This window comes from Cnephaeus nilssonii, assembly GCF_951640355.1.
Source record: "Cnephaeus nilssonii genome assembly, chromosome: 10".
NCBI classification, from domain to species: Eukaryota; Metazoa; Chordata; class Mammalia; order Chiroptera; family Vespertilionidae; genus Cnephaeus; species Cnephaeus nilssonii.
In genome coordinates this window covers 29,583,040-29,605,170 of record NC_137081.1, presented here as the reverse complement: position 1 = coordinate 29,605,170, position 22,131 = coordinate 29,583,040, and the positions used below count along the sequence as shown (strand labels likewise).

The following is a 22,131-nucleotide window of genomic DNA, read 5'->3' as shown; positions in this document are numbered from 1 at the left end:
CAAAGTGAAACTCAACTTCATGTGTGAAACTACTTTGTTTTTAGATCGAGGCTAGATACAGTTAGTATAGCACTGCTCAAATTCATAAATTATAAAGAGGCCACAAATGGATGGCGATGATGATGAATCAATTCTCTGCACCTGTGGGGGAGAATGAATACCTCCCTTCCAACCTTTTGGAAGTCATGTGTGTAAAGAAATCCCTTTCCCACATAATTCTGAGTCTCTGGGGTGCTGATGTGTGCTCCTTTTCCAATTCCAGTTGTCGCTTCCTGTGGAGGATGGAGAAGAGCCGTCTTTGAAGTCCCAGCCAACTCAATAGGTAGAAACCCCCATCAGAACTTGCTGCCACTGCCTGCACCCCAGCGCCCCCCACTGAGATGCCCAACCCAAGTGCCCAGAGTCAATCAGCCCAGAGCAATCCCACAGCACAACAATAAGGTCCTGGACAACGCTCTCCCAAGAGTCATCCAGGAAGGAAGGCCCACTCCAGGTGAGAAACAGACTCATTCTAACACCTGGACATCGCCAGCCTGGGTGCCTGTGGCCATGTCTACAACCCCAAGGTCCCACCTTTGTATTAATCTTCCCCTTCCATACACCCACCTCCCATATACAGCCTTTTCTAAGACGGATTATGTACACTGTGAGGGGCCTGGGTGTGGGGCCCAGAGCCCTGCTTCCATCCCTCACCCTCACCAGGCCTTGGTGTTCAGTCCGGGCCCCATTGTTTTCTCCTGATAGAATAGATTGTTCTCTTTCCTCCTTCTCTGATCCCTGCTTGCTGGTCCTGGCATCTGAAATTCCTTTTCCTTTTCTGCTCAGTGTCCAGTGACCACCCGACCGCTCAAGCAAAATATAAAGAAGAGGCTCAAGAGATGCCCCAGGCTTCCTCAGCCCACGAGCCAGGTAATTTTGATTTAGGCAACTTAAGTCCACCTTAAGTTTTTATGTCTTCAAAGAGGAAAATCCATTTGAATCTTCTAGAGACAGGGCTCCTGACCACCATCACGGTGCAGCTCCTGGCTGCTCACCCAGCCCTTGGAGGCTTGGACAGACAGGAGACCTGAGCTCCTAGAGGGAGATAGAGTCCCTGGGGAAGGCAAGGTGGACTGGGAAGGGGACACCAATGACAAGGGATGGGACCCCTCCTAATACCCACTGGACCTGGACTCAAACACCACTAAGGGGTCTGCAAAGGGAGAACATTCATCTTTCAGAGGGGTTGTGGTGGGAACACCGGAGAAAGCACGAAGCACTGAGCCAGGCAGGACTGTTTGACTCAGCCACCCTCTGAAGCCACTTAAATAAGGCAAGGCTCAAAACTGCTCCATCAAAATGCAAAGCAAGCAAAACCACTGTGTGGCCCTAACACTGAATCAGTGCCCCAGACATGGATGGCCCTCCTTCCCAGTCCCCACCCTAACTGTAGGAAACGATCACTGTCAGCCCTCAAAATTTCTGTATGTTTGGGTTTTTAAAAATTGATATTATTTAAATAGTTTTAAATGCAACAAATTGTTTAAAGGGTCTAGCGACTGCTTGCCACCTGTCCCAGTTACCTGTTCCTAAATAGGCCAGAATTTGAGATGGATGTCATAACCTTGTGAAGACAAAAAGGTGACAGCTTTCTTGAGATGGGCCTCTGTTTGTGATGGCTTTGAGCCCTTCTATCTTTCTTAGTGCAGCAGAAACTAAGAACAGTTGTATTTATTTGCTGTTAACAAGTGCTAGCAAGTACCCCCTGGCTCCTGCTTTCTTCAGCTGATATATATATAAGGCACTTAGTCTCCTTCACTGTTTCTCAAGGTGAAATAATCAGGTAGAGCAGGTCAAAAATATCCATTCATAGGCATCTAAGCAATAACATATATCTTTTTATATGGCAGACATTCACCTTCACTGTGGCTGACAGAATTCAAGGTCACCGCTTTCACTGCTCTCAGCCTCATTCCCTGAGTGAGGGCTACTCAGATTCCCTGTATTCATCGTCCACTGAGTAAGGGGAATCCATCCAACGGGCAAAACTGAGCCCTCCTCTGCAGGCAATTGCTCCCTGGTTCTGGGATAGTCATGCAAGTCACAATAACCACAAGTTTGATTGACTCAGGGCAGAGCCAGGAAACCCTGTAGTGGTGGGGACCCCTTGGGGGATGTCCTGGACCACACATGTCCTCCATCCTCTTGTTCTCACATCGAGCTCCTTCAGTACTTTCTCTTTAGCCCATCTGACCTCTGAAATGAATTCTGTTTCCCTTATCAGTGATAAGAAATGATTCTCCTGAACCAAATGAGCCGGCAGAGCCCCAGGAGGCAGCCAGCACACCTCTCGTCAGGAAAGGTAAGGTTTGCCCTCCTCCTACAGGCATCAGGAGGGGGAATGCGAAGGTGCGTCCTGTTTTTCTGATTGGATCTTGTCATGAGCACGCTCTCTGTGATTGTAGTCATGACGCTCAGGACTATTTGTTTCTGCAATTCCCTTTCACTGCCTCTTCCTTTGAGGCCTTCATTAAATGATAGGAAAAGTGGAAGGCATTTAGAGCCATTATAATATGCACCCCTTGAAATTGCCTGTTCTGCAATCACCAAGCTCTTCTATATCCACAACTTCATAAAGGGTTAGTCGCACCTCCTTTAAATGAAAGGAGGTTTCCCAAGAGCACATTGCTTTCTCTTAAGACATGCTGCGTATTCTCTCAGCTATCACTCACCTCAATGTGGAATGCAGGCTGTATGTCACACCTTGCTCCCCACTGTACCCAACCAGCCCCTTGCACCCCATCCGCTTTGCTGAGGCTTAACCATTGAGTGAATTATTCACTACTTCATCAGTATTATCCCTGGACTTCCCCTCCACTCCCCAGCAGAACTCAAAGCTGACTTAGAGTTTTTCTATTTCAAGTCTTGCCATCATCCTGGACACCTTCAATGTATCCTATATAATAAAGAGATAATAAGCAAATTGATTGTCATGCCCTCGCACAAGATGGCTACCCCCATGTGGTCAAAAAATGGCCACCCCCATGTGTTCACAAGATGGCCACCACAAGATGGCTGGCAGGGGAGGGCAGTTGGGGGCAATTGGGCCAGCAGAGGAGGGCAATTGGGGTGACTGGGCTGGCAAGGAAGGGCAGTTGGGGGCAATCCAGCCAGCAGGGGAGGGCAGTTGGGGGCAATCAGGCTGGCAGGGGAGCAGTTAGGCATCAATCAGGCTGGCAGGGGAGTGGTTAGGGGGTAATCAGGCTGGCAGGCAGAAATGGTTAGGGGCAATCAGGCAGGCAGGCAAGCAAGCAGTTGGGAGCCAGCAGTCCCAGATTGTGAGAGCGATGTCCTACTGCCGCTTTAGGCCCGATCCCACAGGACCATCAGTCAAACATCCCCAAGGGGTCCCAGATTGGAGAGGGTGCTGGCTGGGCTGAGGGACACCTCCCCCCCCCCCGCCCCCGCCCCAGTGCATGAATTTCATACACCGGGACTCTAGTATATGAATAACAGGCCCACCCAATACTCTGATTTCTCCAATCCTTCATCTTATAATTTCCAATTATTTTTCCGCCACCAATTCTTTGCCTCCTGCACCCTAAGACTAACCACAGGCTCTTTCATCACTCAGATCTGGCTCAACTTCCCAATAATTAAATAATTCATTTTTTGACACCAAATCTTTGAGTTTGCTCCTTCTACAATAATCATTCAACCTCTTATTTCCCCTTCTCAGCAAAATCTTTAAAAATTAAATTTAAAATATCCTTCTCTGATTTCTTCCTACAATGTGTTCCCTCTGTAGCTATCCTTCAACCTCATTGGGATGACCTTGTTCAGTCCATCATCTGCCTTTCCTCACACCCCTTCATTCTGGCTTGGAGTCCAAGAGCCACCATTTCAGTAACCTATGGCAGATACTTATTCTGCCTTGACTCTCTGTCTTTTCCTAGAACTCTCTGGAAGGTCTGGAAGGAGCCTATTACTGCTTTCTGCACACTGCATCTAAAAGCAGGCACTGCCGGGAAGAGGCACACAGCAAAGCAGACTACACCCACTGTGTCTTCACGGTTTCAGCTAAATGATCCCTCCACACCTTGAGACAATCCCACTTCCTGTGATGATCCTTTCAAACTTCGAGCTCTTTTTTTCAAACTTCTGCCCTTCTTGATGCCTCCTTTTTTTCTCAAGAGATTAATTTTCCTCCTAATTCATAGAAACCCATCAGGTGGGAATTTCCTCTTCTCTGGTTCCCTCCTTCTCTCCAAGGCAATCCTTCCACCTCGCCTGACTGTAGAATTCAGCATCAACCTCTCACAAGGATCTGCATCCTAACCAATGCCCACGCCTATCCCAGCTCATAAAGGAAATTTCTCTTGATCCCCCTCTCTCTTCACTTGCCTCCGTAGCCCTTCCCTCCAGTTCACAACAAAGCTTCTAGAAATGCATTACCTGGACTCATTGTCTCCTTTTCTTCGTGTCTCTCCTGCCTCTGCCACTTTAGAATTTCTTCTCTGCCATTACTCCATGAAGTAGCATCACCTAAGGTCACCAATGACTGCCTAGCCATTGTCGTTTGAAGACCAAACCTAAAAGTTGAGAATTGTTGACATAGACAATTGGGAGATCTATGTGTGTAGCTATAAAAGATTATATGTATTCTGTCTTTTTAGGGAAGAAAAGAAAAAGAAGTATGTGGTCAGTTCTAAAAAAGAGACAACAGAAAAAAAGACTTCAAAGAGGTAAGATGACAGTAGAAGAGGAGGCTGGAGGCTGGAGGCAGCTCATGCTTGTAGGTCAAGGTGTGGGAAGGTGAATTGTATTCTAAATGTAATGTAAAACCATTGACAAATCTAATCAGTGAATGACACTATCCAATTTTAAACTAGATAAGACTTATTTGGGTGCTGTGTAAAGAATGAATTGGAAATAGAAAAGAATGGAAATAGGGAAACCATTTGGAGAGCAGATGTCATGAGAGTTGATAGTAACCTGGATTCAGATCAAGCAATGAAGATGGAGAGAAGAGGACCAATTCAAAGTCAGTTTGGAGGTCGAGTTGACAAGACTTGATAAACTGGAAAAGCGTATATCCCCCACGTGCATACCCACAGGCAGCAAGAAGAGAGCTAATGGAATCTTTCTATGTGAGTGGCAGATTACGTTCCATAGACAAGGAATGGAGAATGATGGGTTTGCTGTTTATATACAGGACTAGGACAGCATCCTGGGTCTGTACCCTAATTTTTTGGAATTTAAATGTGTCTTTCCAAGAGCCATAGAAACCCTAGGTGTCCTTGTCTTTTACTTAGAGGTGTCTCCAAGTTCTGGTCTCATCCTTTTTGACCTGGGCTATGATGAAGAAAGGAGAAGGTGGTACAAGGTGAGGGTAGAGAGGGGCCAGATCATGTGGCCCTCACAGGCCGTTGGGAGGAATTTGGAGTTTATTTAACTTGAAATTAGTTACCCTGTTGCCAAGCCAAAAAGTAAGCCATCCTTGACTACCTGATTATCTACCTTAGTATATTGACAAGTTCTATTGATTCTGCCTCCTCTTTGCTACACTAAAATCTGATAGTTTCATTCCCATGCTTACAACTTATCCGTAACCTCCTAGTGCTTTTAGAATAATGCTCATAGTTCTTAGTGTGATTGACAATGCTCTCTCCAATCCAACCTTCTCTTCCTCTTCAACTCCATCTTTTCCCACTCAAAACTCGAGCTGACATTCTGAACTTTTATTCCTCCTGTTTCATTTCTCTCATCTTTGATCCTTGGTATATGCTCCTCTCTTTGAATGCTACATTCTGACCCTACACTACTTCCCATAAATGTCTGGCTATCTCCTGTTCATCACTGGTGTTGGCTTCAATGTCTACTTCAAGGTGTTCTCTGATGCTAAATTAGATAAGGTGGTCACATTGCATGTTCCTATAGAACTCAGCACTGGTCCTTTGGGAAAATTCCACATACTCCATTGTAATTACTACTTAAGTAATGTGTCTCTTCTAAGCTAGATGGTAATCTCCAGGCACAAATGCGACATTAATTATTACCTGAATGAAAAAAAAATGAAAGAAACCATATTTCCTATATCCCATAATTTGAAGAATGATCTGACAAAGGATGGTTTGTGATTTATTATTATGCTATGCAGAGTCACAGGTACCACTAGCAGCATGTGGTCTTGATATAAACTAAGAGTTATTGGAGGGAAATCTCACGGCAGAGAAACAGAACCCACATAATCCTCTTTCCTGTTATCCCTAGTTTAGAGCAGGCATGGATGGTTTGCATGCCCTCTGGCCAGCATGCCAATACTGAGGCATCCACTCTCATAGTTCTCTAAAGGTTTATGTGACTGAGGGCAGGAACATCTATTTGACTATGCAACAGCACACACTCCCCAGTCAGAGTGGCCTTGTTAGAAATGGGGCTTGTGTTAAGCTGTTCTGTTTGGGTAACTTCCCTACTGAGACTTCCCTCTGCTAAGAAGATGCCAGATTTGGCTTTATTCCTATATTATTTACTTTACATTTAATTAATCATCTTTATTAAAAATACTAATAACACCTGAAAAGAGATACCAAATTTTGAGAAAAAAAGAACACACACAGTCCTACTAAAAATATACATGTTATATTCTTGCATGCAAAAAAAGGTGGTAGTCTTTATTTTTGGTAACAGTTCTCAACTTCTCTGAAACCCTCCTTTTGTGACAGGGGAAAAACATGTCACAAAAACATATTAAAGGAAACTGTTAGGCTCTTTTAGGTGGCCCCAGTGACTTTTGGATAAATACTCAGTAATTGCTATGACTGAACTCCCTGGATACCTCCTCTCCAACTTTTAGCCACTCATGCTTCCTCCATAAGTGGCATTTGAATGTTAAAAAAATAAAAAATAAAAGTTTATCTGTCCATCTTTTAGGAGAGGTCGTATACTGTCCCCCTGGCTTTCAAAGAGATATTCTTGCTCTACTGGGGATCAGCTTCTAAAGTCCACAGTCAATGAAAATTGTGATCTCTTGCAACAATGAGGCGGACTCGCCCTGCACACAGACACCTCTACCCCTACCCCCATCTCTCCCATACCACACATGGGCCCTGGGAACCTGAGGAAGTAACTTTAGAAAGCCCCTCCTCTGCTGAAACAAACCACCAGGCCATTTTTACTCAGATGTGGCCACCTCCTTGTGGCAGCTATAACTCAGACACAGGAACCAGTAAATAAGCCTCACTGCTCTGGAATTCTCCCAAATTTCTCTGGGTGATTTCAATAGGTACAAAGAGTGAGACGAGGTGGTGAATTTGGGGATGGGGGAAGGGAAGTAAGGTGCACACAAGAAAAAATATATAATTACAGAGAAGTAGCAGGAGAAAAGTGAGGCACAGGGGTACAGAGATCTCAACATTTGGGGGCTGGAGGCATGAGAAGGAAGGTCACTAAGAGGGGATCCCAATGGAAACTACTCACAAATCCCTATTTGGACCAGGAACCACCTCACCTGGTCACAGAATCCAAGAGAAGCTCCAAATGGTGGATCAGGTGACTCAAAGAAAGGATGACTCAACCAGGAACTCAAAGGTGGTGATAAAGACCCAAAAGGCAAAGACTGAATGTGCCCAGATGTCTGGACCTGAGGGTAAGACTGGTGACAGAATCTGTCATTTGAAGGCTCAGTATGGGTCTCTTGTGAAGCAGGCACAGGGTTTGGTGGACAGGAGAAGTTAATATGAGGAGGGAGCAATACAGGGAAAGACGATGAGGTATGACAGGAGCAACAGAGAAGGCACAAATCCAGGTTACATCTGAGGAGTTTTTGTTAAAGAAACAGCTGTGATTACAGGGTATAGCTGACCCCACCTGGGACTTAGGACACAAAGACTATTAAAAGGATGTGTACTCAAAGATAGAAATTTAATAAAATTAATAGTTTTTACTACCTCATCAAGAACATTCTTAAAACTGGCTTTTTTTTCTTTTTTCTGGTGAGTGACAGTTGTTGTTTGTTAGTCAATGTGGGATTTGTAAGTTAAACTGAAGTAACTTACAAAGAATGTGTTAAATTGTAGTAACCACTCCTACAGTTTGGAGACACTGCTTTGATTTGTCCTAAGGCACCAGCAGTTCTTGATCCATGTGTAGAAAGATCTCCATAGTGACAAAGACAAAGGACACCTTGTTATGAAAACAGTTTTGACCTCAAAAATCTCCTAAAAGGGTTTCCAGGACTCCTCAGGGGTTCATGACCTCACTTTGAGCCTCTGGTCCAGGGGTTCAGATGACTGCTCTCTCATTGGATGTTCTGCTGCCCTGAGTGGGAGATACCTAGTGATGGATACACAGGAGGGCACCACGGAAGCTCTAGAAGATATGCAACCTCCAGCCTTCAGCTACAGGGTGTGCAAGGTTCCTCCCTGGATCTCTGCGAGATTCCCCATGAGATTTTTCTAGAGCGTGTTTACTGAGATCTGAACAGAATGCCATTTTTTTTGAGAGGTCAGTGATGATACTTCAGATATGAATGAAGCATAGAGTCCCAAGGACCCACCCAGCATGCCACCAAGAATCACGCAAGGTACAAATGAGGGATTGCGAGTCTCAGAGTGCAGTCTCTGGAGCCCAGATTCAGAACTGTTTTACTCTAAGCAAGAGTTTCTCAGCCCTCTTTTCATTATCAATGCCCTTGGGAGCCCACTTGCATGTGTTTTTTACCTAATCAAGAACACACACCCCATGACATTTTAATATCACAAAGATATATATTGATTTAAGGACTGCATATATTTATTTATGCCTTATACATAAAAAAGAGTAAGATTTCCCCCCCAGGAATCAATTTTTGGGCAGCATCACCTCTACTGAGAATTCATGCACTAAGCATATTCTTAGTACTTTATTGGAAGTGCCCAAGCCTTAGATCAAGTTTTTTCTTAAGTCCCAATCTCCATGCTTGGGAAGAGAACATCTCATCATAAACACAAACATAATAGTATAACTGGGCACAAGCAACTGATGATGTTGTTGGCATGCACTGGTGAACGAGTGCATGTTAATTCATTCTCTCCATGGCTACTATTATGCTCCTTGTAATCACTGTCCTTGGAGGGGAAAAAGCTGAACATCATTCTGTTTGTTGGTGATTTTGGTCATTATATCACAACTTACAAATCACAACTTACAAATCCCACATTGACTCACAAACAACAAATATCTAGTCATTGCCACAAAGAATGTGTTAAATTTGACCACCTTTGAAATAAATGATCATTTTAACAATTTTTCCTCCATTGCACTGACTTCTATTTTCTTTCACTTCTAATTTTCTCGTGGATAAATTATATTTATTTTCACAACTGCCCTTGGAGAAGTGTGAGTAGTTTATCCAGTTTTACAGATGAGAACACTGAGATGTGTAAAAGGTGAATGGGTTTTAGATGATTCTCTGCGTACAGGACTCATGCCTTTGAGCCATGATTCCCCATCAGAAAGGAAGGGACAGAAATAGCATTGTCATCTTAATATTGTCTGAAATGAGTGTGGTCAACAAATGTAAAGCCTGCTTATTTAAAAGTAACTTTGTCATTACTTTGTAGATCCCCTGGATGATGGAAGCAGACTGTCATTGAGGAAATCTCCAAGAAAAAAGCGTAAGTGTAGAACCTGGGTGTTCTCTGTCTAGGTGGGTTCCACGTCACTCTTACAGGTTGTCATATACTGTGTGTGTGTGTGTGTGTGTGTGTGTGTGTGTGTGTGTGTGTGAATAATAGTAATATTCATACTATTAGTCTATTTTATTAATACTTTTTTATTGCAAATTTCATGCACATATCTTCATGTCAGTGTTTTCTATTTCCTTTCTCTTAGCTGCATAGCACATTATTGTATGATTAACAATTTAAGTCATCACCTATTGATGAACAGTTAAGCTATTTTCAATTTTTATATGAAAATAGAAATCACGTTCACATGTATTTGTATCTTTGCACACTTCTCTAATAATTTCCTTGGAATTTCTAAATGTGAGATTACTTGGTTTGAATCTTCTTATCTTAAATTTCATATATGTCACCAAATTGTTCTGTCAAAAATATAATTGCTTACATTCTCTTTAACAATACAGAAGTGCTCATTAACTATATCCTCATCAATTTAGATAGGATAAAGTTTTTAAAGTGTGGGGTATCCTTAAAACCAAACAATGCATTTTTTATTTTTAGTGGTTTAAAGATAATTTTTAAATAAATTTATTATTTGTATTTTTACTTTAATAATTTTCAATTTATGTTCTTGGCACATTTTTCTTGTGTTATTCATCTTTTGTGTTATTTATTAAGGATATTAACCCTCTATATTTTACTATATTGCAATTTTTTATTTTTTGTTTTAATATTGTGGTGATGTTTTTTGAAGTGTGGACATTTTTAATTTTTTAATGGTCAAATCTATCTTTTACCTTTATGATTTCTGGCCTTGAGTTTTGGCTAAGAAATATTTTATATCTAAAACTTATAATAATCTATATATATTCTTCAAGTCTTGAAAAACCAGGTTATAAATTTGAAAAAAAAAGGCCTAACTTAAATGTTAATAATTTAGTATATCTTTATTACTTCTTTATTCAACTTTTTAAATTTCCTAGTAAAATGGAGTACTTTTTTTCACATAGATCTCATGATTTTCTGCTTCCCCAAAGTGATTGGAAGATAGAAGTAAATTGATGTATAAAATATTGACATCTCGATCTTGTAGACCAATCTGTATAGCCATGAGATATATTTTTTCTGTTTTAGAAAATAGAAGAAAAAAATATAGCTGCTCAAGGGCAAAAATAAGACAGAAAAAAGGCTCCCGAAAAGTAAGCAAGAAGAGGGAAGTCGTCACTTCCTTGCTATTCATGAGGTCCCTCACTTGCATGACAAGCTTGGCCTCTTTTCCAGGCACATGGTCACCTGGTGTCACGGGAACATGGCTAGTCCCATCCCTGCCCCTTAAGCCACCCTGTGAAAGGACTCCTCCTCACAAAGAGAGAACCCAGACATTCTGTCGGTTCCAAAAGCTTCTTTTCTTACCATTGGAAAGGAATGGGGGAGAGGTGGACAAGAGGCATCAGACAATTTTGAGATTAAGACTGTGTCTAGTGCAAGTTCAGAGCCAGGAAGAATAGACAAAACAAATCTGAATGTGCAGGAAGGATTCAGATTCCCCACATCAAGCTGGAGTTAGATTTATAGTCACAGAGTGCACCAAACCACCTACTTATCATGCATCTACCATGAAACTTGTGTTATTTTCCTACAGGAAATAACAATTCATGAAACTGCATTTTTCTGACTCCTTTATTCTCTCTGCTGTCTTCATCACCCTGTTCTCCTTCTCCTCTGCATTCTCTCCCTCTTTCCTCTCCTTTCTCCTTTCCTTTTTCTGCAGCTCAAGGTATGCTAGTGGGTGAGGAATCTCTTGGATTCCCTACCTTATGGGGTCCTGGGTACCCTCTGAGGGGACCTTATCTCAACTTTCAAACATGCAGCATCACATGAGCTTCCCTGCTTTGGACATACCCCATTTTTCTGCTTCTTTCCAACACCCTCAATCTTGGGATGAAGGGACTCAGACCTCCTTCTGTGCCCGCCTCCATCCCTTATCTTTTCTCCCAACTCCCAACCCTAGTGCCTGCCTAGGCTGGAGGAAACTTACTTTTTGTCAAATGCTGAGTTTTTTGTTACCAGTGACTTCTATGAAAATTTTACATTCAGACTTCCAAAACTTTCTTCTTGGTACATGAAGAAAATTTTCGGAACTTAAAAATTCCCTTTATTCTCAGCAAATTCTGTGCTTCAGGATGTGTAATGTCTCCAAAATGATTTCAACTGAGCCGTGACTTCTCAGTTCTAGCCAGCACCTGCCCTCCCCTGAAACTTATTTATTTAATAATTAGGAAACCCTAGGACACTGGGATTTATAAGGATGAAAAATTCATAATTCTAGTAATTTCAAAAATATTAAATGCCCTTGTATATTCATTCAAAAAGAAAAATTGAGTTGAGGTGGGTGCCAGGCACGTGTCCTAGGTCTTGGGAAATCATCTGAAAGCAAAATAGACATGGAGCTTACATCCTCACTGGTACACATGTAATTAACAGACAAAAAGAGGAGTCGAAAGGGGATACAGAACCAGAAGGTGTATTGTGAGAAAGGAGAGGAGTATTTATAGAAAAACAGAAAGAAAAGTGAGGTATAGGGATGCAGGATTTCCTGGCAGTGTGGAGACAGGGAGCATCAGAAGAAAGGTCACTAACGGGAAAGAGGAGCTGCATTAGGGACCTCAATGAAAACTACTCACAAATCACTATTTGGCCCAGGAACCACCTCACCTGTGCACAGAACCCAAGAAAAGCCTCAAATGGTGGATCAGGCAACTCAAAAGAACAACTCAACCAGAAACTCAAGGATGATGACAAGGACCCAAAAGGCAAGGACTGAATGTGCCCAAACATCTGGACCTGAGGGTAAGGCTGGTGACAGAATCTATCATTTGAAGGCTCAGTGTGGGAGGGTTTCTCATGCAGCAGGCACAGGGTTAGGTGGACATGAAAAGTTAATATGAGAAGAAGAACACAGTGTAGACAAGAAGGGCATGAAGACAGCAAAGATCTGTTGGTCTGAATGGTTGTTGGAAGAAGTAAGTATGTCCTCTGGATGCAGTTGACCTCAGCTGTGCCCTGTGGACTCACATGACCACTTCCCAGTGTCTACTGTTTACATTTCTATTAGTAGAGTCACCACTGCTCCACTGAGTCTGAGGCTCCTCTCTGATTCAAGGTGACCCAATGAGGAGACTGTCACCAATCCCCAAAGTAGACACATTCTCAGTAGCATTTCTTACTAGTGAATTTCTAAAAGTGAAGTCAATTGGTCAATGAGTCTGCATATTTAAAATGAGCATATAGTGATGACCAAATAATTGCCACTTTAGACTCACATTAATGAGATATGGACACTCTCTTCCCTACACCTTCACAATACTAGAAATAATGAGACTTCGGTGTTTGACAAATGAAAAGCATGGAGTGATATTCCAACAGTTTCTCTTTGAATTTCTTTGCATCATGCATGTGGTTAAACATGCTGTGACAGGTTGTATTACTGCTCATCAATATTTCAGAAGATTATACACTGAGTGGCCAGATTATTATGATCTCTGAATGCATAAAAATCTGGCCACTCAGTGTATATCCTATATAATAAAAGGCTAATATGCAAATTGTCCCCTCAACCAGGAGTTCAACCAGCAGGCAGGCAGGCCAACTGCCCATATCCCCTCCCCCTGGCCAGGCTGGCCAGACTCCACCCATTAACTAATTCATGCACCAGGCCTCTAATATATATATATATATATATATATATATATATATATATATACACACACACACACACACACACACACACTGAGTGGCCAGATTATTATGCATTCAGAGACCATAATAATCTGGCCACTCAGTGTATATCCTATATAATAAAAGGCTAATATGCAAATTGTCCCCTCAACCAGGAGTTCAACCAGCAGGCAGGCAGGCCAACTGCCCATATCCCCTCCCCCTGGCCAGGCTGGCCAGACTCCACCCATTAACTAATTCATGCACCAGGCCTCTAATATATATATATATATATATATATATATATATATATATATATATATACACACACACACACACACACACACACACTGAGTGGCCAGATTATTATGCATTCAGAGACCATAATAATCTGGCCACTCAGTGTATATCCCTGCTCTGTGTACTCAGGGATGGCCATGTGACTTGACATGACAAAGAAAAGTGGGCAGAAGTGAGAGGGTCACTTCCAAACCAAAGCTTTAAGAGCCTCTGTGTTGTCATTCTCTGCCATGGGGCCAGCGATGTTCTAGACAGAGGCATCTCTGTCCCAGGCTCCATGAATGTCAATGGAGTGGGACCTCATCTAACTTGTAATCAATAAACAAGGAGAAGTAAACCTGTGTTTTTCTAAACCAGCGTTTAGCAAACTTTTTCTAAAAAGGGACCAATAATAAATAGTTTAGGCTTTGCTGGTCCTGCTGTCTCTTTGCAGCTACTCAACACTGTCATTGTAGCACAAAAGCCACCAGAAATAAATATATATAAACAAATGGACCTGGCTGTGTTCCAATAAAACTTTATTTACAAAACCGGCATTGAGCCAATTTGGCCCTCAGGCTGTAGTTTGATGACACCTGTAAATAAACCACCAAAGTTTGGGACGATCATAAACGACCAGAACCTATTTTTTAATAAAATTTTTATTAGAAATTTTTTTAAGGATCACCTGTTCATATATGCCATTTTTGTATAAGAATATTCTTTTTGTTGTTGTTGTTTAATCAAAATTAACATTTTGTTATTGCAATTTTTCTTATTTTGTTTTTGTCTTCTAACTTAAGAAATTTTTGGTTATAGAAACCTTTTTTAAATTTGTGTTAGACAAATCAGTTTATCTTTTCCAGTATGTTTTATGCCACAGTTTTACAACTTGGTATTCTTGGCCTCTACCAATCAGAGGCCAATAGCACTTGCCTCCCAGTCATGACAAAAAAAAAAAAAAATCCCAACATGCCATATAGCCCCTGGATGGCAAAATCACCCAGCGTTGAGAATCACTGCTTTATGCCCTGTACTTCTGCCTTAAAAAGTCCTTCCTATATAATATGTAAAAGGCTAATCCTTTATTAACTCCTAGTATTTGTATTAAATGTATACATACACATTATTATACATATTACTATATATAATAATTTGACATTTTGACTTCTGTAATATTTTAGCCTTCCTATCTATTAACATGAGCTTGCTATTTTTACTTGGTCAATGCTATGATTTTCCTTTCATAAGAATTCATATCTGTCTTTCTCCAAACTGGAATAAAGACAAGAAATATTACTTCAATGCGGTTGACATATAAAGCATGTAAATTATAATTGACCTTTTTTTTTTTTTTTTTTAGAAAAGAAAAAAAAAGATGTCTGTTCAAGTTCAACAATAAGTTGTCAGAAAAATATTCCCCAAAAGGGTAAGTAAGCGAGGCAGAGACTTGCCCTTAGCTCCCCCGGGCCCGGGCCTGCTGCTGAAAGCTCCTTTCTCCCTCCCCTCCTCTGCATTCCCTCCCACTGTCCTTGTCCTCCTCCTAAGTCTCTTCTCCACTCCAACTAGGTGCCACATGCGACACACTCCCAGTGAAGGATGTAAGGATTGCTGCCCCACTGCCCACCCAATCTATCCATGTTGTGCCCTGGCAACCACTCTTCCACACAGTACCTACAGAGACCCCAAAAAAGATAAGGGAAAATGGCTGAACACTTAAGTCCAGTTTAATATAAACATCTACTTTCTTCATTCTAGGAATTGGTGAAAGCCCTAATCTAAGCAAAGCAGAGCATGCTCTCATTTCTGGTGGGGCTGACTTTCTCTTCCTGAGTTAGTCAGGAGTGCATGTCTGGTCTCTGTGGGTCAGGCTCTGGGTTTGCTTCTGTCCCTCTGAACTCTTGTGCCTCCTGGGGTGACTGTCCTCCCCTCCTCCTCCTCCTTTCTCTTCTCCTCCTCTTCCTGTACTCACTTTTCTTCTGCTTTTATAACTTACTTCTTCAGCATTCTTTCTTGTCACTCTCTCCTTCCTCTCTGGCACAAGCAACATTGGTCTTTTTAGTCCCATTAACTTATTATTAAAGTATATAGCAGGTGCTATTCAAAGTGGAGTCTACAGACTGGTGCCACCTACAGGCCTGTTTGTTGCAGGTCTGCAGAGCTTGCGAACCAACTGTGACATTGAACACGCTGTTTTTTTGTGGCCAGACCTACCCAGTGGAGGCAGCAGTGCACTGATTTCTATCCTGGTCAAGAAGGATCTCATCACAGGCCACATGCTTAGTAGCCCTGGTGTGACGTTGTACAGCTTGAGGAATTAACACAAAGCAAGAGCCCATGTGTACCCAGCACCGAGTCAAGAAACAGAACACAATCCACTCCCATAATCCAATCCCTACCCACACCCCTCGGTGGCCACCAGCCTGATTTCTCAACACATAGGTTCCTTTGACACTGAATGCTTTATTTTCCTTCCCGTTCAGGGCCTGCTCCGTGTGCTTCCCTCCCCCAAACACACACATACACACACGCTCCCTCATCCCCATCTCTCCCTTTGCTATACATCCTCAGGCCTCACCTTGAATAGAGCATTCTCCACCCTGCAGGCAGGAGTAGGGCTTCCTATATTTTTTTCTCTCTGGTACTTAATCACAACTGTAATAAACTGAACTGTCTGTGTCGGTTCTGTTCACTGTGTGAAAGTCAAATGAAGTCAGTAAGTGGGTCAGTCTTGCAGCCTCCCCTGTGCCTCACACTTTTTATGCTTAAGTAACCGTCAAGTCATCAAAACCTTATTCATTCTTCCTCATCAAGGATGAATACCAACAACATCAGGGCCTTCATTTACCCATATGATGCCCCTGTGAACTAGAAAAGGGTGCTCCTTCCTCAATCATGTTTCCCACATCCCTCGGAGCTGATTCCTGAAGCCACGGCCTTTTCTGCCCTCTGCTGGAAGATTGCTGTAGGAAGTGTACAGATGGATTCTGCCTTGGATGCAAATCAGAGCCCTCTCCAAGGTGGAATCCTTGCTCAGTGCACAACCCACACAACCTTATACAGAGGCCCTGACAACAATATAAGTGTGTACATCACTTTACAATTGTCAAATCACTTTGCTCTACATTTTATCATTTAACCCTCAAGTAAGTATGATTCAACTCATTTTATAATCAATTAGAACAAGAAAAGAACTTTCATGAGCTAACAACCTAAGGTGTTCAAACTTCAAGTTCTTTTTATACAAGAAAAAAAAAAAAAAAAAGCCCTGGTCTTTTTAGAAAACACTAGTGTAAGCAAGAATCCAGGCAAACACTGACAGTTATCCACCAGCATCAGCTTCTCCTGCCTCCTTAACATTCCCACACTGGCTGTGCCTTCTGAGTTAACAGTGTCCCTATACTGTTATCAATTATACTAGTATATTAGGGAGTCTTGTTGAGGCCCTTTGGATGGCATGGGAAGAGCATTAGACTAGATGGTATGTCTGGATCCCAAAGCCAGCTGCCTCTCATGAAATGTGCTGACCAGCAGGAATTCTCTCTAGATCTAAGTCTGCATCCCCACCTGTAAAATGGGGATCAGCATTGCCTTCCCTGTTTCACAAATTGTTGTGAAAATAAACAGTGCAATGTGTGTGCTGATCATAAAGCTCCCAGATCTTTGCCCAGGTAGTGTCTTTCCATATCATTTTCACCTAGTGCCCTTTCCCTATGTTCTGTAAGAATTCCTGGAGTTAGTCTTCCCATGGCTAATTATTTTGTTGTTGTTTTCCATTCTGCTCTTCCTTCTCTTTGTGAGGCTTCTCTTCATTTCCTCCACAGTGCTTTCTGTTTACATGGACTCTCTTTGTTTTTCAATTGCTCACTTTCACAGCAGGCTCCTCCTATTGGCTCACACTTACTAATGGTGACCTAATCCACACTGGAGCGCTCCAGGCAGGGTTCCACCCTTAAAGGCCTGTTTGCTGAAATGAGTGAGGAAGGCTGAGCCAGACACAAGATTTGGGGGAACACTTCAGAAAGTTGTTTCCCTCCCTTAGCGGCAGGGTTGTCATTTCTGAAGTACTGCGGACACAAGGTCCCCATGACTCAGTGAGCTGCCTGCACCAAGTAAAGGAAGGTGTGCTGCTTATGCTCAAGGAAAGGAGGATTCATGAGAGAGATAGAATAAGGACTGAGTAACGAACTGTGCTCTTCGTCCACTTTCAGAAAAACCCAAAGATGATGCTGTGGATTTTCAGTCTCCTACACTTCCTGTGACCTGTGGTAGGGAGACGGGGATTTTACATAAGGAGAAAATGGGAAAAGGTGAGTTCCTTGAGAGTCTGCTCTTTGGAACCCCTAGACCAGAGGTGGGGAATGTCCGGACCGAGGGCCATATAAGGCCTGAAAAAATCATTTGGTCAGGCCCTGCCAAGGCATTAGGGCTGAGTTAATTAAATGTTTGACCAAATATAGCAGGCTAATTTTTAAGTTGATAATTTTGTATGGCCCTCGAATGATGTCATAAATATCCAAGTGGTCCTTGGCAGAAAAAAAGTTTTCTGCCCTGCCCTAACAAAGGACTCACTAGAGGGGAGGAACGTACCCAGGTGTGTGATTGTTCAGGAAATGAGCCCTGCAAGCCAGGCTGCAGAGAAAAAGGTGTTCGTTAAAAAGGAATTTTCAAACTTTTCCTGGCTGTGGTATACCTGGTGGCCACTGCACTACCCCAAAGGAGTCATCCATCTATGGACCCCGGGACACTGATCACCATGATGTCCTTGCCACATGAAAGTGTCACATAAAATGCCAATTCTCTCCCAACCCCTCACCACTCAGACAGGATTTAAGGCTCCCTTCAATCTGAGATAGAAGGAACCCAGACTCCCTGCTACTGGTTCTGCCTCCCAGGGAGTCTCCCTGAACCCAGACAGGTAGAACACCACAATCAGGGGGTTGGAGTTTAGGGTGAATTCAGAGGATGGAAGTAGATGGTGGGATGGGCTTTCTTTGTTTTATAGGATCCTCAGAGAAGTGCATTCAGAATGAGGAGGGAGACTGGTTCACACCAAGAGAATTTGAAATTAAAGGAAGAGGAATAAAATCAAAGCACTGGAAACGGAATGTGCGTTGCAAAGGACAGACCCTACAACAGCTGATGGAGGTATGATAAGGACAAGGGGCAGATAGGTGATGGGTTTAATTCCCTGAAGGATGAGGGAGATGTCAATAACAGAAGTGTGAAGAAATTCCCATTAGGATTCCACAGCATGACTGAGAAAGAGGTAAACCTTAGCAGAAAAAAAGATGTGTGTGATAAAGCTAAAAATGCAGATTGGTGCTGATAGCGAAGAACTTTAAGTGCAAGCAAAGGGTTTTGAAGTCAGGAGAGATATAAGTAGCTTTCCCTGGTGGTATTAGGTAGGGTTGGCTAGAAGGAAACTGGATGAAAACAGACCTCAGCTATAGCTTCCCAGTGTCCTCCACCCACTAAACACTACTCAAGACACTGTTCCATCTGGACCCCTCAGTGAAGTGTTTCCAGGCCGTTCTGTCCATGGTCAGTCTCGCCTCTGTACTTCCCAGCACACTATTCCATCCCATGAGCAACTCACTAGGGTCCTAGTGATCCCAACACAAAGCCTCTCAAGTACACTCAGAAATCATTGCTGGGATGAAACCATAGGATTTTATCTAGAGAGGAAGAAATGCAAATGAAAAGGAGTGGGTGGGGAAGGGACTGAGAAAAAAAAGACCAACAGGTCTTGGATTTGAGTAATAGGGTAAAATGATTTAATCAAGTCCAGAAGAAGAACTGATTGGAGAAAGGAGCTCATTTTTCTTTTAGACACTTAGGGTTTGAAACCCAGTAGGATGTCCAGGTATAAATATTCACTAGGAAGTGAAAACTTTGATAATTACAAAAGGAAAGTCTCCAGAATAACCTAATTTATTGACCTCTTCTCTCTTTCAGAAAGGACTTTTGTTCTGTCCTCCAAGAATAAATTTCAAGAGAGAGGTAAATAGAAAGTGAATTTCTACCACATTTTCGATCACCAAGTTGCCAACTTTTTATGTCCAAAGGCTCATAAATGAATCCTGGAGTTGCCCAGCTCTGAGTGATCTTCATATTTAGACACTGCGTCTTCATGTTGACTGCTTTAGTACTCTGATACCTGTACATGCCACCACTATTTTCATAGCTGATTTGAGATGGGGGCAAATAACTCTTTAGAATAAAGATCAGGACAAATGCTGATGATGTATACATTGTAAACAAAGATCTGGATATTTGGATGATGGCAAACCCAGGGTGTCAGAAATTGAGTGCTCTAGTTTGAAAAGTAAATATGGTGTTGAAATAGATAAGAACAGAAAAGGAAAGATGATCATCCTTGATTGAACACCAAGTCATCCTAACTCAACATGCTCTTTATCAAGGGCATCAGAATGGAAGAATGTGTTTGAACTAAGCTTTGTGTCTGCAGAACCTCCCTCCAGGTGAAAATGGCAGTCCACTGGCTGTACCAGCTGCTTTTCCTCAGCCTTCTTTACTTGCTTAGATGCCTCCTCTCAAGTCCCATTCATGGGCTTCTCATTAGATCTGAACCTCCAGCAGAGGCAATGGTGTCAGTCCCATCTTGCCCTGTAGGCTACCTTGACCCTTGGCTGGCTCCATTCAAAGTGTGTGAAACAATGGTCCCCCAATGCCATTTCTTGTATAAGCTGCCTTTTCCATACTGATTTGAAACACCTTGATATGTACAGGATGCTCATTGTAATAGCAAAAAAAAAAATTTAGGGAAGACTACAAATGTTCATCGGTATTATAAAATAACCTAAAACATCTACAGAATGGTATTTTTTAAATGCATAGGTGAAGATTCATCCTTCAGTCAATGGAAAACCACACACAGGTTTTGAGGTCAGGAAAGCTTTTGGAAGCTCAAACTGGTAGTACTGTTTTGTTTATGTAAATGTGTAGGTCTATGCCTTTAAAAAATCTGAAAGAGCTAGCTATTATGGGACAGGATTATAGGGGAAATTTGCCTTCCATATTACACATTTATGTACATGTGGAAATTTTTAAATAACCACTTATTACTTTTGTAATCAGAAAAAAAAACCACAATAAAGATATTTAAAATCCAAATCATTAATTCATGGCCCCAACATTATAGTTTCTTCTTACTCGTACATAATGCCACATGTCAGCACATGATAGCCAGGAGTACACTTGATCTGACCTTCCATCCTACCTAGAAGGAGCCACATTGGGATCATGAGAATGAAGTCTAGTTCTGACTTCAAATAGACTAACGCAGGCCTTTCCCTGGCCCCATCACTCTATACATCACTGTTGCTCTGCAGTAGACCGAGTCCCACTGGTGAGGAACTCTGTACGGGTGTACCATCTAGACACCTGATGCTGATATTGCAAACGTGTTTTGTGGTTTCCCACAATGGGTGGCTGGTGCAGAGTCCTGGCTCAGAGCTTGTGAGAGCCTCCATCCCCAAGAGCCCAGTGTGTAGGCAATAGTTGCTTCTATATGAAAGTGTAGTGTGGGGTTGAGGAGAACAGTTAGCAATAGGGTGAGGATTCTCTTGCTGGGGCAGGGCCTATATGGTTTGGACTTTCTACTAGGGCTGAGGGAAGGAACCCATAGCTTTAAAAAAAATTATCTTTATAAACCCTTATCAACTTGCACAGATGTGGCAAGAGGGTAAGAGGGGGGGTGGGGCTTGAAACTATCAATGGTCATCACAAAAACCAGAGTCAGACTCTTTTTAGAGATCAGGGGGTTGAGGAATTGTATGTCCTTTCTCTATTATTTTGCTATCATATCATGTGTGCTTGAAACAATTTCACTCCAGAGTATATGGGGGCAGGGGGTGCTAGTGGCTCAGGACTCTGGATCCAACTAGTCTTAACTAGGAAGAGTGGGTAAGTCTAGGCTACCTTGGAATCTGCATCCTGGTCCAGAGCAGGCCAGGCATCCAGTCAGAGTATCAACCCAAGGACAAAGAAAAGCAGACTGGAGAATTCAGCATGGGAAGGCCAGAAAGATCCACTGGACTTCAGGGTGGAGGGATCCCTCTTTATGAAGTCCTGGAGCCCAGTCAATGGAGGGAGCTGCTGAGAAGTCTCCTGTCAGTTACAAGCAAGAAGAACACCATCCCAAAATCAAAAGGAATTTTCACTCTGGCTGAGTGGCCAGTGTTGAGCATGGAAAAAATTCTCCTCTCTAAGCTTTTACCCAGATCCTCATGCTTGCGTTATGGACAGTTGAGGGCAGTGGCCTGTCCCAGCCCCTTGGATCCTTTCCTCCAGCTCCTGGTGATCTGTTTCCCACCTTTTTACCCCCCACCATCTGGGGTGCACAATGGGCACAGAAGGATGAATGCCGCTTCCTAGCTCCTACCTTCAGCACAGAGAAAGTGGTCTCTTGTCCATGTAGAGCCTTTGCTGTCTGTCTCGGGTGGGGTGCGGGAGGGTGAGAGTGGGG

General features: G+C 42.6%; 1 protein-coding gene across 3 annotated transcripts in view; it reads left to right on the top strand.

Annotated features, from left to right (window-relative positions):
• Positions 1 to 21,051, top strand: part of SP110 (SP110 nuclear body protein) — a 28,620-nt gene extending 7,569 nt beyond the window's left edge. For all 3 annotated transcript variants that reach the window (XM_079782658.1, XM_079782660.1, XM_079782659.1), the window contains exons 5-15: positions 263 to 493; positions 826 to 909; positions 2,264 to 2,341; positions 4,656 to 4,724; positions 7,478 to 7,627; positions 9,582 to 9,635; positions 12,348 to 12,494; positions 15,004 to 15,069; positions 17,852 to 17,950; positions 18,646 to 18,788; positions 19,599 to 21,051. In XM_079782658.1, the coding sequence (XP_079638784.1) occupies positions 263 to 493; positions 826 to 909; positions 2,264 to 2,341; positions 4,656 to 4,724; positions 7,478 to 7,627; positions 9,582 to 9,635; positions 12,348 to 12,494; positions 15,004 to 15,069; positions 17,852 to 17,950; positions 18,646 to 18,788; positions 19,599 to 19,658 (1,181 nt within the window). In that variant the 3' untranslated portion in view covers positions 19,659 to 21,051. The remainder of the gene's footprint in view (positions 1 to 262; positions 494 to 825; positions 910 to 2,263; positions 2,342 to 4,655; positions 4,725 to 7,477; positions 7,628 to 9,581; positions 9,636 to 12,347; positions 12,495 to 15,003; positions 15,070 to 17,851; positions 17,951 to 18,645; positions 18,789 to 19,598) is intronic.
• Positions 21,052 to 22,131: the final 1,080 nt, after the last annotated feature.